A 16,666-nucleotide genomic window follows, 5' to 3' on the forward strand; every position below is an offset into this window, starting at 1 on the left:
AAAGTCTATCAACAGTCTAAATGTCCTGGGATAGATTCTCTGCTGGTGTACGTTTTGCTGTTGATACCTTGCGTGATACTCTTTATGGATAAATATTGTGTAAGATGTGTTCGATGTAGTGAGTTGGTCAGGTCTGAGATGAGAGTTGCTGGCAAAGAACAGGGGACGCTTTGCCTAGGAGCCTCTGTGTCACAGTAACCCACTGTTGTCTCTTCAGAGACCGTATGCCTGACTCAGGAGTCTGTACACATAGAGTCCAGGCTGAAATCGTGTTGTCATTTATTATTTGTGTTACTGTAATGCCTAAGAGCCCCGGTCATGCACCAGGATTCCATTTTGGTAGGTGCTGTGTAAACACAGAACAAAAAGACAGACCCTTCCCCAAAGCGTACCCACCGTGCCCCCTTTCCTCCAATAGCATTGTCAGCCCGAACATCCCATCACGTCCTTCTCTCCTCTTTGCACCCTCTTCTGCCCCCCCACCTCCCCCCAAGGAAAGGTCTTCGTTCAAGAAGCAACAAAACCTATTCCGAAGGTAACTCGGTCATGAGGGTTTCCCAGGACGCCCTGTCTTCTGTGTCGTCTCTTTAGATTGTGAACTCTTCATGAAACAGAGACGCTCCTTACTCCTGAATAGCACCACACCCATTGTCTCGGCTTAACAAATAATATCTTTAGCGAGTGAACGTCGTTTTCCTAATTGCTGCTGTTTCTTTTATTTTCTCAGCTCTGACTGAAGGATACGTTGGCTCGCTGCATGAAAACAGACATGGTAGTTCTGTGCAAATACGGCGGCGTAAGGCCTCAGGGGATTCTTACTGGGCTTACTCAGGTGAGTTGACTCATACTATATTGGAGTGAAATGTGACTGGGACACTGCCAACCCCCAAACTACCTGTTTGAAATGTTTGTTGTATTAGTTTTGCTGCTATGTATGCTTCAGGAATTTGAAACCGGAATTGGACTTTTATTTTGCAAGCTTTGCAACTTGGTTTTTTGTACTGACACTCCTGAAAATTCAAGAGCTTGACTGACCCACCCTGACCTTGCCTTCCACACACACAACAGCACAGTTGCATAGCACACTCATGCACTGCTCTTGGAGCCACTGCACTCCCCCTCCCGCTCTCCACAGAATGGCACCGAAGAGCTGTGATGATTCTTGGCGTGCCCAGGACTGAGTCGCCTAGATACCTCCTCCCCCTCTGCCTCCAGCACGAGAGAGACTTGCTGGTGCTTAACTGGGTGTCATAGAGTCATAAACTTTATGGTCAGAAGGGACCAGTATGATCGTCTAGTCTGACCTGCACAACGCAGGCTGCAGAATCTCACCCACCCACTCCCGCAACAAACTCCTAACCTATGTCTGAGCCATTGAAATCCTCAAATCATGGTTTAAAGACCATGGTGTAGAGAATCCTCCAACAAGTGACCCATGCCCCACCCTGTAGAGGAAGGCGAAAAATCTCCAGGGCCTCTGCCAGTCTGTCCAGGAGGAAAATTCCTTCTCGAAACAAAATATGGCGATCAGCTAAACCCTGAGCACGTGGGCAAGACTCACCAGCCAGACACCGAGGAAAGAATTATCTGCAGTAACTCAGATCCAACCCCATCCAACATCCCACCACACGCCATTGGGCATATTTACTGCTAATAGTCAAAGATCAGTTAATTGCCAAAATTGGGCTATCCCATCATACCATCCCCTCCATAAACTTATCAAGCTTAGTCTTGAAGCCAGATATGTCTTTTGCCCCCACTGCTCCCCTTGGAAGGCTTTGCCAGAACTTCACTGCTCTGGTGGTTAGAAATCTTTGTCTAATTTCACGTCTAAACTTCCCGATGGCCAGTTTATATCCATTTGTTCTTGTGTCCACATTGGTACTGAGCTTAAATAATTCCTCTCCCTCCCTGGTATTTATCCCTCTGATGTATTTATGGAGAGCAATCATATCTCCCCTCAGCCTTCTTTTGGTTAGGCTAAACAAGCCAAACTCTTTGAGTCTCCTTTCATAAGACAGGTTTTCCATTCCTCGGATCATCCTAGTAGCCCTTCTCTGTACCTGTTCCAGTTTAAATTCATCCTTCTTAAACATGGGAGACCAGAACCGCACACAGTAGTCCAGATGAAGTCTCACCAGTGCCTTGTATAACAGTACTAACACTTCCTTATCTCTACTGGAAATACTTCGCCTGATGCATCCCAAGACCGCATTAGCTTTTTTCACGGCAGTATCACATTGGCGGCTCATAGTCATCCTGTGATCAACCAATACTCCAAGGTCCTTCTCCTCCTCTACTTCTGACTGATGAGTCCTCAGTTTATAACAAAAATTCTTGTTGCTATTCCCTAAATGCACGACCTTGCACTTTTCACTATTAAATTACATCCTATTACTATTACTTCAGTTTACAAGGTCATCCAGACCTTCCTGTATGATATCCCGGTCCTTCTCTGTGTTGGCAATACCTCCCAGCTTTGTGTCATCCGCAAACTTTATTAGCACACTCCCACTTTTGGTGCCAAGGTCAGTAATAAAAAGATTGGTCCCAAAACCGATCCCTGAGGAATTCCACTAGTAACCTCTCTCCAGCCTGACAGTTCACCTTTTCAGTATGGTCCGTTTTAGTCTCCCCTTTAACTAGTTCCTTATCTACCTTACAATTTTCACATTGATCCCCATCTTTTCCAATTTAACTAATAATTCCCCACATGGAACCGTATCAAATGCCTTACTGGTGTCAGCTCCCAGTCTGTCAGCCACCCAAGCGCTCCGGGATATACCAGCCTTCCCTTTGCCTTGTAGATGAATAATAGGTGCAGCCCATCGCCAAGTCCTTTGGAAACTTTTCCCTGTAGTGATCAGCCCCGTAACCATTGAACACTCACAGTAATACCGGGTATGCTCTCCCCAAAGGAACAATGCACATGCCAGCTCAAATGATTCCGCTCCGGATCACCTCCTTAAATAATACCCCAGCACTGAGATACGTTTATAGTGAAAATAATCGTAAGTTTATCATCAAAGATCGAGATTCAAGAGCGAGTGAATAAGGATCATGGTAACAGGAGGGTTACAGATGGAACAAAATCAGTACATGGTTCCTAGAGACTAAACTTAAAACTTATTCAGACAGAAGGTTAGCCTAAGTTATCTCACCTCAAATGTCCTTTGCAGCATTTTCAGCCAAGCCTGGTTGAGAGCCTGTTTTCATTAATGTAATCTCATTGCCCAATTACTTCCTAGGTGGGGGATAAGGAGGTGTCTTCCTTGCCATCTACTTATATCCCCAAAGTTCATTGTTTGTTCTCCAACTCAGGAGAACCCCCGTGTCTTATTTACCTGTGTTTTTGTTATCTTGTTGATTTCACATCTCCCTATTAACTTTGTATATAAACTGTGTTAGCTTATAATGCTTAAGTTACATGTTGCACAGACAGGTGAATAAACCTCCTTTGTCTGAGAGAAAATCTGTTTGCTAGTTCTTCCTTGACAGGAACATATTTTCAGTATACATACATTACTTTTTACAATGTATCTATGTGTACATATCACAATGATATTAATGACCAGTGTGAGCATGGCTTTCATTTAGGACCTTACATGATATTCTTTGGTGAACCATAATGTACATACCGGGATCAGGATATTCTTGTAACCCCCTTTACTGGCTGACATTGAGACATTAGGGTTACATAAGTATTGTATATTTTAAGTGTGCATGCTTCCAATTTTACATTTTTGCAAATTATGCTCCTGCTAGGTTTTCAACCCCTGCGCTCTCCAACCCCAGTCAAAAATCCCTTACCCACTTCTCACTCAAATACCGGTTTTCCAGGTCAGTCTTCCTACCATTGCTTGCTTTCCCCTTACTTTCCCCCAAACTTCCCCAACTTGCTCTCCTACTTCTCTCTTTCTTACCTCAAGTAGTTCTTCTGGACCCCTCTAAGGAATTTTCTGCTCCCACAAACTCTCACTTTACCATTTTCCCCTTCACAAGTAATTCCCCAGCCTATCCTATGCTATTCAAACAATCTCCCAGCATCTCACAGTGGAAGTGTGAGTGTTCAGAAGTTCAGATGCCAACCTTTTGGGGCTTTCAAATGACTGCTTTGAGTGTATATATTTTACAGTTTTGCGTCACAGTGAGACAGACTGATGCAACATATGTTAGAGAAGGTAGGTTTTGGTGGATGTTTTATTATTTGTCCTCTTGGCTTGTTAGGAAAGGTCTAGGAGAAACCTGTTCTCTTGGATCAGTTTTGAGACTGCTAATCAAGATACAATGTAACTTGTACTAACCCACCTCCATGTACAATTCTCTGGTTATGGCAGGCTTGGAAGCTTCTAGACCTCCAGTTTATTTGCAGACTAGTTCCTCAGGAGCCGGGGGATGATGTATTTCACACATTGGATTTTAGTCCTGATGGAGACATTGTGTAGAACTGGTTTTATCGAAAAGATAAAGTTGGGTTTCTAAGGAATTTGAATACTGATGTCAGCTAAATAGGAAAATTATACCCTAGATAATACTGCTAATTCTGTCCTCAGTAATAAATTATCAGTTTCACTGAAACTGCATGACTAGCTGAGGTTAGAATTCATCCATTAATACACAAAAATATCAGATGTCACCGTTTCCTTTAATTTGATGTCATAATAAGAGATGCTGTCTCATTTGCAAATGAGATCGTATAAACAAAATACATTTTAGTAACAGATGACAAATGAACTCTTTCCGCTTAAACTTTGAGAATACTAGCAAATGAACAGGAAAGGTATTGTCACAAATGTTATTTCTTTATTGGATTTTAAATAATCTGATAGTAGAAGGAAACAAATCAAGGAAAAATCTTTGTTAAGATGGATAATTTGTCAATTCTTATTTGTGCTCTACCAACTATACAAAAATTACAGGTTAAGTGGTATTTGGTATGTTTCCTTGGTTTTGGTTACCTAAAAATGTAGTTGGAATATTCATTGCAGCCTATTAAAGGAAAATGTTTCAAGAAAACAAATAAAACACTATTGGAATTAGTTTGCTGTCATAGATATGAAAACTCTTTGCATGAGTTATTGGATTTTGTTTTTAATCAGTCCTGCAGTTTATGAAACGTCTCTGCATGTAACAATTTTCTAAATTCTATTCTCATGACTATTCAGTTTTTTCGTTGGTGACTATCAACTTATCCCCAATAAAAGCTTTTACCATCCACTGCTCATTTTAGATTTATGTCAGTGTAAAATGTATAGACCGATCTTTAATTACACGTTATCTGTTGGCTTTTTTGCTTTGTTTTGTCTATTGATAAATCTCCAGCTTCTACAGGGAAAATAGCCAATCTGTTTTGTTTTACAGAGGACAGATAGTGTGTTCTCAGTCGTCAATCACATGCAGTTCTGCTTGATTAGTGTTATCTAATTAGAACCCTTTTTGTCACTATTGCTGATAAAAGAAGTAAAATTGGGAAATAGAGGCATAAGAATAGCCACACTGGGTCAAACCAATGATCCATCTAGCCCAATATCCTGTCTTCTGATAATGGCCACGGCCAGATGCTTCAGAGGGAATGAACAAAACAGGGCAATTTATTGAGGGATCCATCCCCGGTCGTCCAGGCCTACTTTTTGGCAATTGGAGGTTTAGGGACACCCGGAGAATGATGTTGCATTCCTGAATATCTTGGCTAATGACTATGGACCTATCCTCCACGAACTTATCAGGTTATTTTTTGAACCCAGTTATACTTTTGATCTTCACAACTTCCCCTGGGTATGAGTTCCACAGGTTGACAGTGCTTTGTGTAAAGTACATCCTTAAGGTTGTTTTAAACCTGCTGCCTATTAATATAATTGGGGGATACCTGATTCTTGTGGTGAAGGAGTAAATATCACTTTTTCTCCACACCATTCATGATTTTATGGACCTCTATCATATCTCCCCTTAGTCATCTCTTTTCCAAGCTGAACTTTCCCAGTTTTATTCTCTCTTTGTATGGAAGTTGTTCTATATCCGTAGTCATTTTTGTTGCTCTTTTCTACTTTTTCCAATTCTAATATATCTTTTTTGAGATGGAGTGACAAGAACTACATTCAAGGTGTGGACGTTCAATGGATTTATATAATGGAATTATGATATTTTCTGTTTTATTATCTATCCCTTTCCTAGCAGTTCCTAACTTCATTAGCTTTTTTGACTGCTGCTGCAAATTGAACAGATTATTTGAGAGAACTATCCCACATGCTTCCAAGATCTTTCTTGAGTGGTAAAAGCTAATTTAGAACCCATCATTTTCTATGTGTAGTTGACATTTTTTCCAATGTGCATTACTTTGCACTTATCAACATTCAATTTCATCTGCCAGTTTGTTGCGCAGTCACCCAGTTTTGTGAGATCCCCCTGAAACTCTTCACAGTCAGCTTTGGGCTTAACTATCTTGAGTAATTTTGTATCATCTGCAAAACTTTACCTCCTCACTGTTCACCTCTTTTTCCAGATCATTTATGAATGATTAACAGCACAGGTCCCAATACAGATCCTTAGGACCCCACTATTTATCTCTCTCCATTGTGAAAACTGACCATTTATTCCTACCCTTTGTTTCCTCTCTTTTAACCAGTTACTGATTCATGTGAGGACCTTCCCTCTTGTCCCATGACTCTAAACTTTGCTTAAGAGCCTTCGTTGAGGGACCCTATCAAAGGCTTTCTCAAAGTCCTAGTACACTATAACCATTGGATCAGCCTCGTTGACATGCTTGTTGACCCCCTCAAAGAATTCTAATAAACTGGTGAGGCATGATTACCCTTTACAAAAGCTGTGTTGATTCCTCCCTAACATATTGAGTTTATCTATGTCTGACAATTCTGTTCTTTACTGTAGTTTTAACCAATTTGCCTGGGAGTGAAACCCAATTGGCTTTACTTTAGCTACCCTATAGTCATTTGGTACAGAGGCTGATTTAAGCAATAAGTTACATACCACAGTTAGTAGTTCTGAAATTTCATATTTGTGTTCCTTCAGAACTCTGGGGTGATTGCCATATGGGTCTAGTGACTTATTACTGTTTAATTTATCTATTTGTTCCAAAGTCTCTTCTATTGACACCTTAATCTGGGCCAGTTCCATTCTTTTAGGTGACCAATCTGAGGTTCAGGTGTGGGGATCTCCCCCACATCTTCTGCAGTGAAGACAAAGGCAGAGAATTCAATTAGCTTCTCTACAATGGCCTTGTCTGCCTAGAGTACTACTTTTGCATCTCTGCTATCCAGTGGCTCCACTGAATGTTTGGCAGGCTTCCAGCTTCTGATATACTTAAAACAATTTTTGCTGTTAGTTTTTGTGCCTTTAGCTAGTTGCTCTTCAAATTCTTTCTTAGCCCGTCTAATTATACTTTTATACTTGACTTGCCAGAGTTTATTCTTCTATTTGACTTCTAATTTTAAAAGGATGCTTTTTTGGCCTTAACATCCTCTTTGCTCTGTTGCTTAGCCAGGGTGGCATTTTTTCAGTCCGCTTACTGTTTTTCATTCGGAGTATACATTTAGTTTGAGCCTTTGTTTTTAAATAGTCTTCATGCAGTTTGCAGGCATTTCACCCTTGACTGTTCCTTTTAATTTCTGTTTAACTAGTTTCCTCATTTTTGTGTAGTGCCCCTTTTTTAAGTTAAATACTATTGTGGCGGGTTTCTATGGCAGAAATGATCTATGTACCATTTCCTTGCCAAGGAACTGAAAGAGGATTTATTGTTAAGTTGCGCTCGTGGTATACGTAAGTGTAATATTTGAGCAGTACAATATGAAATTCCATTCCGGAAGAAACCCTTTTAGAGTTTAACATCCCAGACTTGGAGACACAGTGCAGGCCTCCATGGTAGTTGGCATGGAGTTTTTGTGTTACATCAGTGGGTGCTGAAAGCATTTGGCCCCTACTTGGTCCAACCCCATTTTATCACTCAGTAAATACACAATATATAGCAGTGCGGAATCTGTCTAGATAGTGCACATGCCACATTGAAGGCACTTGAGCGCGTGCAGTGCCTTGTGGGAGAGTGCTGTATTGAGGCAAGGTGAACTGCTGTCTTCAGCGCCAAGCAGGAGGAGTTGTTCTCAGAGACAGGGAGAGCGGGGAAGGAAAGGGAGTGTGTAGAGGGGCATTATTCATGAAAAGTTTGTGAGGTGGTAAGGAGAACAGAAGATGAAATAACTAGAGAGGCTTGCACAAGATGGATAAATATCCAAGCTTTTGGAAAATACTCCTGCAATGCTCACTCAGAAGTCTGAGGGGATTCCGGCATTGCCAGGCCTAAGGAAGGAAAACTAATGGAGTGTACAATAAAATGAAGACTGAGGAGAGCGTGACTATATTATTAGTATGTAAATGCTTCTCGATGCTGTCTAGTTACCATTCATTTCTAAGGGAGCTGCTCCACTTCTCCCGTGACCCATGTCTACCACCTCCCTATCATCCCCAGCTGCATGTGGGATTTTCAACCAGCTCGGCTGCTTTTATCCCATATCTCTTCTCCACGTTTGTGCTTGTAGACCTTGGGGACTGATGTAGAGAGAACATGTCTACAGAGATTGGGGTGAGGTAGCTGGCAGGGGACAAATACAGCTCTTGTGTGAGTCTCACTCATGATGCCCTTAACTGCAGATGGGATAAATGAGAACTTGCATAAGAGAAGTAGCAACTTGAGAGGAAAAAAATAAAAGAATAGATAATTAAATGAAGTGAGAACTCAAGGTCTGTTTTTAATGGCTTCTGTCATAATCACAGAGCAGAAGCTTACAATGTATCGAAAGAAACGAGTATGCCAGTAGCTCTTTAAACCAGCTTCAGAAACGAATGAAAGCCCACTGAAAAGAAAAAGAATGGCAAATTCCTTTTAAACCTGCAAGGATGGATGGAGATGGAATTTTTGATACAAAGTGCTAAAGTTCATTTCTATGGGAAATACTTTGTGTGTGTTTCAGCAATATATTGTATACGTGTGCATATGTCAAATCTGGCTAGAGAGATTCAAAAGAGATTGACTGTAATATTTAGCTAAAATATTACAGCATAATGCAAAGCAGAGGTTTGGATCAAGAGTATTTCAACCTGAATGAATTAGGAGTCTCAGTTTAAATAGCTTTATCATTGCAGGGCCTGATTCTCCAACCACATAAGCACTCGTGTACCTTTATTCACATGAGCAATCCCTTTGAACTCCATGAGAACTAGTCACACCAGTATAGGACCTTACCACATGAGACCAGCAGTCTGCTTGTGCTTAGTACTCAAGATAGTTAAATTCCAGGCACACTGCGAAGAGCTACAAAAGGATCTTTCAAAACTGACAGATGAAATTCAAAGTTGATAAATGCAAAGTAATGCACATTAGAAAACATAATCCCAGCTATAAATATGAAATGATGGTGTCTAAATTTGATGTTACCACTCAAAAAAGAGATCTTGGAGTCATTGTGGATAGTTCTCTGAACACATCCATTCAATGTGCAGCAGCAGTCAAAAAAGTGAACAGAATGTTGGGAATCATTAAGAAAGGGATAGATAATAAGACAGAAAACATCATATTGCCTCTATAAATCCATGGTATGCCCACTTCTTGAATACTGCGTGCAGATGTGTTTGCCCCATCTCAAAAAAGATACATTGGAATTGGAAAAGGTTCAGAAAAGGGCAACAAAAATGATTAGGGGTATGGAACGGCTGCCATATGAGGAGAGATTAATAAGACTGAGACTTTTCAGCTTGGAAATGAGACAACTAACGGGGATATGATAGGGGGGTCTATAAAATCATGAATGGTGTGGAGAAAGTAAATAAGGAAGTGTTGTTTACTCCTTCTCATAACACAAGAACTAGGGATCACCAAATGAAATTTAATAGGCAGCAGGTTTAAAACAAACCAAAAGGAAGTATTTCTTCACACAACGCACAGGCAACCTGTAAAGTATCAGGGGATAGCCGTGTTAGTCTGTATCCACAAAAACAACAAGGAGTCTGGTGGCACCTTAAAGGCTAACAGATTTATTTGTGCATAAACTTTCGTGGATTAAAAAAAGCCTCACTTCTTCTATGCATCTGAAGAAGTGAGTTTTTTTTACCCACGAAAGCTTATGCCCAAATAAGTCTGTTAGTCAACCTGTGGAACTCTTTGCTAGAGATTATTGTGTAGGCCAAGACTATAACTGGTTTAAAAAAAGAACTAGATAAATTCATGGAGGATAGGTCCATCAATGGCCATTAGCCAGGATAGACAGGGATGGTCCCTAGCTTCTGTTTGCCAGAAGCTGGGAATGGGCGACAGACAATGGATCACGTGGTGATTACCTGTTCTATTCACTCCCTCTGGGGCACCTGGCATTGGCCACTGTTGGAAGACAGGATACTTGGGTAGATAGACCTTTGGTCTGACCCAGTATGGACGTTCTGATGTTAGTGAATTGCAAGATCAGGTCCTAAAATGTCTGTTAAACACCTCCATATTCCCATATTTAATAGGCTAAATGGGGCATACTCCCAGTATCCATAATGGTGACTACTGGCAGTTCTGTAATGTGGAAAAGTTCATAAGTCTTTTGCAAGTTCATAAGTCTTTCTCTGTCTTTTTCTTTCTTTAAATTAAAAAGAAATCTCACAAATACACAACATGGAAAAGTGTACCAGGTTGAGGGCTTTTTGAATGACACGTCCTTAGGCTATCTACTGTATTTCATAAAGAATAATATTCGGAAGAGTAAACCAATTTTTTGTTTTCAAACTTTAATGTTGTTTTTGTGTTACATCAGTGGGTTCTGAAAGCGTTTGGCCCCTACCTGGTCCAATCCCATTTTGTCACTCAGTAGCCTATGGGATGTGATGGAGGATAGGATTTTTGGATCCAAATCTGGTACTCTACAAATCTGTCAATAACCACGGTCCAGAGAAATATCTATGACTAAATAGTGAGATACAAAGAAAGGATGATTTACCGAATGGTTAATGAGATCATCTCAGTACATAAAAGAAAGTAGCAGCAAGGAAAAAAAACAAAATCAAACCAAAGCATCTTACTCTCTCACTCAAACCAGAAAACCTCTACCCAGATCATAGAATATCAGGGTTGGAAGGGACCTCAGGAGATCATCTAGTCCAACCCCCTGCTCAAAACAGGACCAATCCATTAAGAAAAGGGATCTTGCTCATTGCTGTCATTTTAGCAGCCATTGCTTTATATGAATGTGACTGTCATCAAATGGCAATTTCTGTTGTCCTTTAAGATGCAGTATTTAAAATATAACCAGTGAATTTAAGACTTGAGAATTTTTTTCTTAAAAGCAATTCCTGGCATTAAAACAGGAAAAAACCACTAAAGGTTATTTCCTGTAAGAACAGCAAATGGTTTAAAATATGATGAAATGTAACTTGGTTTTGTCCTTTGTAAAAATCTCAATTTCCAGCTCTTTGCCTGGGTCTGGTGTTCTCATTAGGCAAACAGCTAATATGAACTACACCGGAAACAATTGTCACATAGTGACTTCTGTAGAGGTGAACACCCAGACTTATTGTGCTGAGAGGTAACTAATGGCCTGTTTGCCTTGGTCAATATTTCTCTCTCTCTCAGGATGCTAATATATCTTGATGTTGACAAAAAATATGAAGTCTGTACACTCTCTCTATTGTAACATTCTGAACACATTCATCAAAAATATCCAGAAATGTCTGCTACAGCTAAGAATTTCAAAAGTAAGTCACCTCTCCTTTCAAGCTAACATTCTAAAGATGAATTGTAGTTAGAAGATCAGAAAAATACTCCTATTAATCTCTGAACTGATCAGTAAATTGAGATTTGCATATCCTGTCTCTGCTGATCAGAGGTGAATGGTTGTCTGCCCTGAGCCATGTTGAAACCAGCTATGATGCCATTACTTACAAAGGCAATTGGATTGGTTAACAATTGATCCAGATATTAGTATTCACCTTTTTCATGAAATGGAATGGCTTGACAGTTTACTATTTTTATCTAAGCATAAGTACTGACTTATTTGTGCATCTAAAACTTTTTTAAATAGAAAAACAACACATTCAGAGATGAAATAGTAAGGTGGAAGCAAACCCATGGACATTACACAGAAACCAAACCTAAAGACCCAGCCTTAGGCTTCACACTTCTATATTCGATAAAATCCCTTTTCTAATAAGAGTTATGTTGCCTTCATGTATGGAGTGTTGTAGCCATGTCGGTCCCAGGATATTAGAGAGACAAGGTTGGTGAGATCATATCTTGTAATGGATCAACTTCTGTTGGTGAGAGAGACAAGCTTTCTTCCTCAGATCGAGCTCTGTGGTGCTTGAAAGCTTTTCTCTCTTGCCAGAAGAAGTTGGTCCAGTAAAATATTACCTCACCCATCTTGTCTCTCTGTTACCTTCAAACAGTTTCCCAGCATACCCCCTAGCTATAGGGGGGATCTAGTGTTCCCAGACAGTCTCCGACCATGAGGTTGTCCTCCAAATTCTTGATTTAAAAAAAGCGTAGTTCCAAGCCTGCTTTTTTAAAAGTCTTTTTTTCCCCCCTTAGTCCCCAGCGACTCATGACTAGTCAGAGTGGTAACATTCCCTCCTGACTCGATGTTCGAGAGCCATCATATTCTTGTCAACTTCGAGTTAAAACTAGAAAATTGAATTGGCTTCACTGTGTTGCTCAGGGGTGTGAAAAATCCTCATCTCCTGAGCAGTGTGGTTAAGCCAACTTAACCCTAGTGTAGATAGTGCTAGGTCATCAGAAGAATTCTTCCGTCAACCTGGCTACTGCCTCTCGGGAAGGTGGAGTACCTACGCTGACGGCAGAACCCCTCCTGACAGCATAGGTAGAGTCTACGCTGAAGCACTACAGCTGCACCACTGCAGCTTTTCAAGAATGGAGATGCCTTCGGTGTCTTACTATCAGAGTTAATGGACCACCGTTGTCTCTTCCTGGGCTGGACAATGGATAATTACTCATCGAAGCTGGTTTCATGTAAACAGCTGGTTTGGGAGAGGCCCTTCCTGCTTGACTGCTCACCACCCAACTGAGAGGTGGAGCTGAAGTTGCACTGCAGTTTATGAGCAGTTTTTTCTATATACACCAACACAAAAATTCACAGAACCATTGCCTGTATATTCTCTCATAATGATTGCTACGTTTCAAGCACTACAGGCTTTCATAGGAGATCTTACATGATATATATATTTTTTGTAGTACAAGAATGTAGGATGCAACCACTTGGTTTAATTGTTGATTTTTTTTCTGTTCTCCCTTTGATGTGTCTGGACCACGATTGTCACAACCTTTGTATAGCAAAAGCTGCCCTGCTGGCTTTTGAGCCTCAGAAGGTACTCATTCCTACTGTTCTCTGCCTCCAAGACACCCTTTCTGGATTAAGAGAGGCATTCCTCTCTCGCTTAGTCACCCATTGGCAAATCCCCATGTCACCTTCCCGCGAGGTCGCTTAGGACATTAAGGGTATGTCTGCATTACGATAAAAGACCCCCCGGCATGGCTGCGGTTGGCCCAAGCCAACTGACTCATGCTCACAGAACTTGGGTTTGTGGGGCTATAAAACTGCAGTGTAGACGCTCAGGCTCAGACTTGAGACTCGGCTCTGAGATCCTGTGATGAGGGAGAGTCTCAGAGTCTAGGCTCCAGACCGAGCTCGAACCGCTACACTGCCGTTTTTAGCCCCGCCGCCCGAACTCTGTGAGTCAGCTGGCCCAGGCTCCGAGATCGGTGCCAGGGGGTTTTAGCTCATTGTAGATATACCCGAACTTATTTTCACAGAGACACAGACAAAGTGATTTCTTTATTAGACACTTTATTAACACTGTCTTCTTCTTCTCCTTATCCCCTCTGATGGTTGAAATACTTGTGGTTTATTCCAAATACAACCAGAATGACTGCTGATATCCTCGTTATGTGCAAGGAATAATATCTGGATTTTTCAGTCTTGGACATGGGTTACCTGGGGAGGTGGTGGAATCTCCTTCCTTAGAGGTTTTTAAGGTCAGGCTTGACAAGGCCCTGACTGGGATGATTTACTTGGTGTTGGTCCTGCTTTGAGCAGGGGGTTGGACTAGATGACCTCCTGAGGTCTCTTCCAACCCTGATATTCTATGATTCTCTGATCGCTATAGGTAAAGTTGCCATTTTTCACCTTTTTTGGCCAGTGCCCTTGTTGAAATTGTGAATTGATTGGTTTCTATGCTTCTGAAAAAAATAAATGAATCTGTGACTGAAAACTGTTTTTTGGCTGGGAGGTAGGCTGCTGAATAACTTTGACTGAGAACCTTAAGCTCTTGAGTCCAACCCCTCTCTAGAGTAGAGGTGTGATAATGAGCAGGCAATCAGGAAAGAACAAGAAAAAGATCTCAGGGAGCTTTAATTCTTTCATGGGGTTTCTGCCTGTCTCAATATAATAAACATAAGCTGGAGTGTTAAATGGGGATTTCACAGATTCGAATATTGCAGCTTCCGTATTATCTCAAAATTCTCTCATTTGCCACAGAACAATCCTGGGTCTAGTTATTTCCACCAAAATGGGAAACTACAAAACAATGCTAACGACACACAACCCTTTCAACATGTCTTGTGTTTTGGCTATTGAACTCTTTCATTATAACCAGAATTGGCTATTTTGCTGAAAATTGACATCGCCATCATTATAGTGCTTTAAACAATGGAAAACGTATTCAGACACCGCAAAGAGTTAAATGTTCGTTTTTAAAAGAGCAAACCTCAGTTCTAGTTATTCTAAAAGGGAATTGAGTCTAAAGTGTTCCTGAATCTTTTCTAAGGAAAAATTCCCCCAGTGTGGAGATAAATATACAATCGCTGTGTCTTTTGAATGTGCAAATGAGAGATGGCGCGATCAGAAACCAACCGTAGTTCAAGCTGAACAAATGTGCTGGAGAATGCACAGAAGGTAGGAGAGTGCCATTGCCTTGAGGGTCTTAAAAGATTGCAGCAATACATTGAACTTCCAATTTTGGTTTAATATATAACTGAATAAATATAGCAGAATAAATAACTGAGTGGCTTGTGAGTAGCGAGGAAACTGCAGTGGAAAACAAAGCAAGCAGGAAGGCTGTGAATAGTCTGCAGGGTGTGGATAAAAGAAGTAGTCTGGTGCCAACATTATTGCAATAGCCCAAGCGTGAAATAATCAAGGAATGAATCAGAAGTTTAGTTGCAGAATAGAAGTGGAATCCTCATGCTGTATACATGGAGTGAGTAGTGCAAATACTCCAGTAGATGAAGAAGTGGTAGCACTGCTTTTATTGCTTTTATTTCCGAGGTCTGTGGTGGCTACTGTGGTGGAGTCTCCATGATAAAAAAGGCAGTTATAAGATAATCTTCTTCTTAGTATCTCTACCCAGGAATTGCCCTCAAGGCAGGATCTCCATCTTGCAAAATGTAACATCAAAACATTATGGTCCTTGAAGTGGCAGCCTGTGCCTGGATAGGGAATATAGCATTCGTTAACCGTGGGAATTAGCAAGCAAATACAGCGCTGAATGGCTGCTGACAGGATGCCAGTCAATTGCCAACAGTGTAATGTTTGATGTAGTTCTTAAAATGGTCACATATTCCTTTCAGGCTGGATTTCGGGTGTATGCCTGTAGAATTAACAGGTCACTTCTATCTCGCTAGGTGCATATGTGGCTCTTGTCACTATAGCATCTGACTGCCTCTCAATCAAAGGATTTTGCTTGAGGCAGGGGGTATTATCCCCATTTTACAGATGAGAACCTGAGGATCAGGGTAGGTTAAGTGACTGATTTGGCCAAGCTGTTACAGGAAGTCTGTGGCTGATCTGGGAATTGAACTCAAATCTCCTGAGTCCCACTCCAGTGCCTTCTCTTCCAGGCACTCCAGGAAGTCTGTGGCTGATCTGGGAATTGAACTCAAATCTCCTGAGTCCCACTCCAGTGCCTTCTCTTCCATCCTTCCTCCCTTACAAGATGATAAATACAGAGGCCCTGGTTAGCCCACAAGGAGAGCTCATGGCCAAGGTATCATGGCAGCTCAGGTGTTCAGAGGCTCATGAGAAACAATGAAGGGGCTGGAGGCAGGAGGCCTTCACTGAGGGGGGATCCCCAGTTGTGGGGTACAGTTCCTGCCTGTTTGGGAAACCTGGACTTTGACCCTAAAATCATGCTGCAAGGCCCATGGATGCTCCTGGGTTTTCTCCAGGGATGTGGGGGATGCAAGGTGTGGGAAGCGGGAGGTAACAGGGGCGGCTGGGAGGGCTCAGTTCATTGGCCGTTGGTTCTCAATTGCTAGGTTTTTATTAAAGCCTGCATGTGCCCGCAGAACTGGGTGAGTACACTTTAAAACACCAAATTAAATAAATATGAAATCCCGCAGCGGAGTGCAGAGCTGTGCATCTAAATTACATCTTTAAACAGCACTTGAGTGATTTTCTTGAAATGTTTTGAAACTTTACCCTGAACTCTTCAGGGTTGTACGTGTAGCCTTCCAAACTGTGCAGGCTGAGGGAGACCACTGGCACGGACTTGGCAGTGGGATGATTTATTTAAGAGGCACGTCAATCTACAGCATAAGGACAACATCAAGCCTCTCCGTGAACCCATTTGTGGAGCTGGGGAGACAAGTGGGTTTAAAGCAAATGAAGCTCCT

General features: G+C 41.4%; 1 protein-coding gene across 7 annotated transcripts in view; it reads left to right on the forward strand.

Annotated features, from left to right (window-relative positions):
- Nucleotides 1-16,666, forward strand: part of PTPRG (protein tyrosine phosphatase receptor type G) — a 579,897-nt gene that overhangs the window by 123,554 nt on the left and 439,677 nt on the right. For all 7 annotated transcript variants that reach the window (XM_065550638.1, XM_065550639.1, XM_065550634.1 and 4 more), the window contains exon 2: nucleotides 728-832. In XM_065550638.1, coding sequence (XP_065406710.1) covers nucleotides 728-832 — 105 coding nt within the window. The remainder of the gene's footprint in view (nucleotides 1-727; nucleotides 833-16,666) is intronic.

The sequence above is a fragment of the Chrysemys picta genome, chromosome 7, assembly GCF_011386835.1.
Source record: "Chrysemys picta bellii isolate R12L10 chromosome 7, ASM1138683v2, whole genome shotgun sequence".
NCBI classification, from domain to species: Eukaryota; Metazoa; Chordata; order Testudines; family Emydidae; genus Chrysemys; species Chrysemys picta.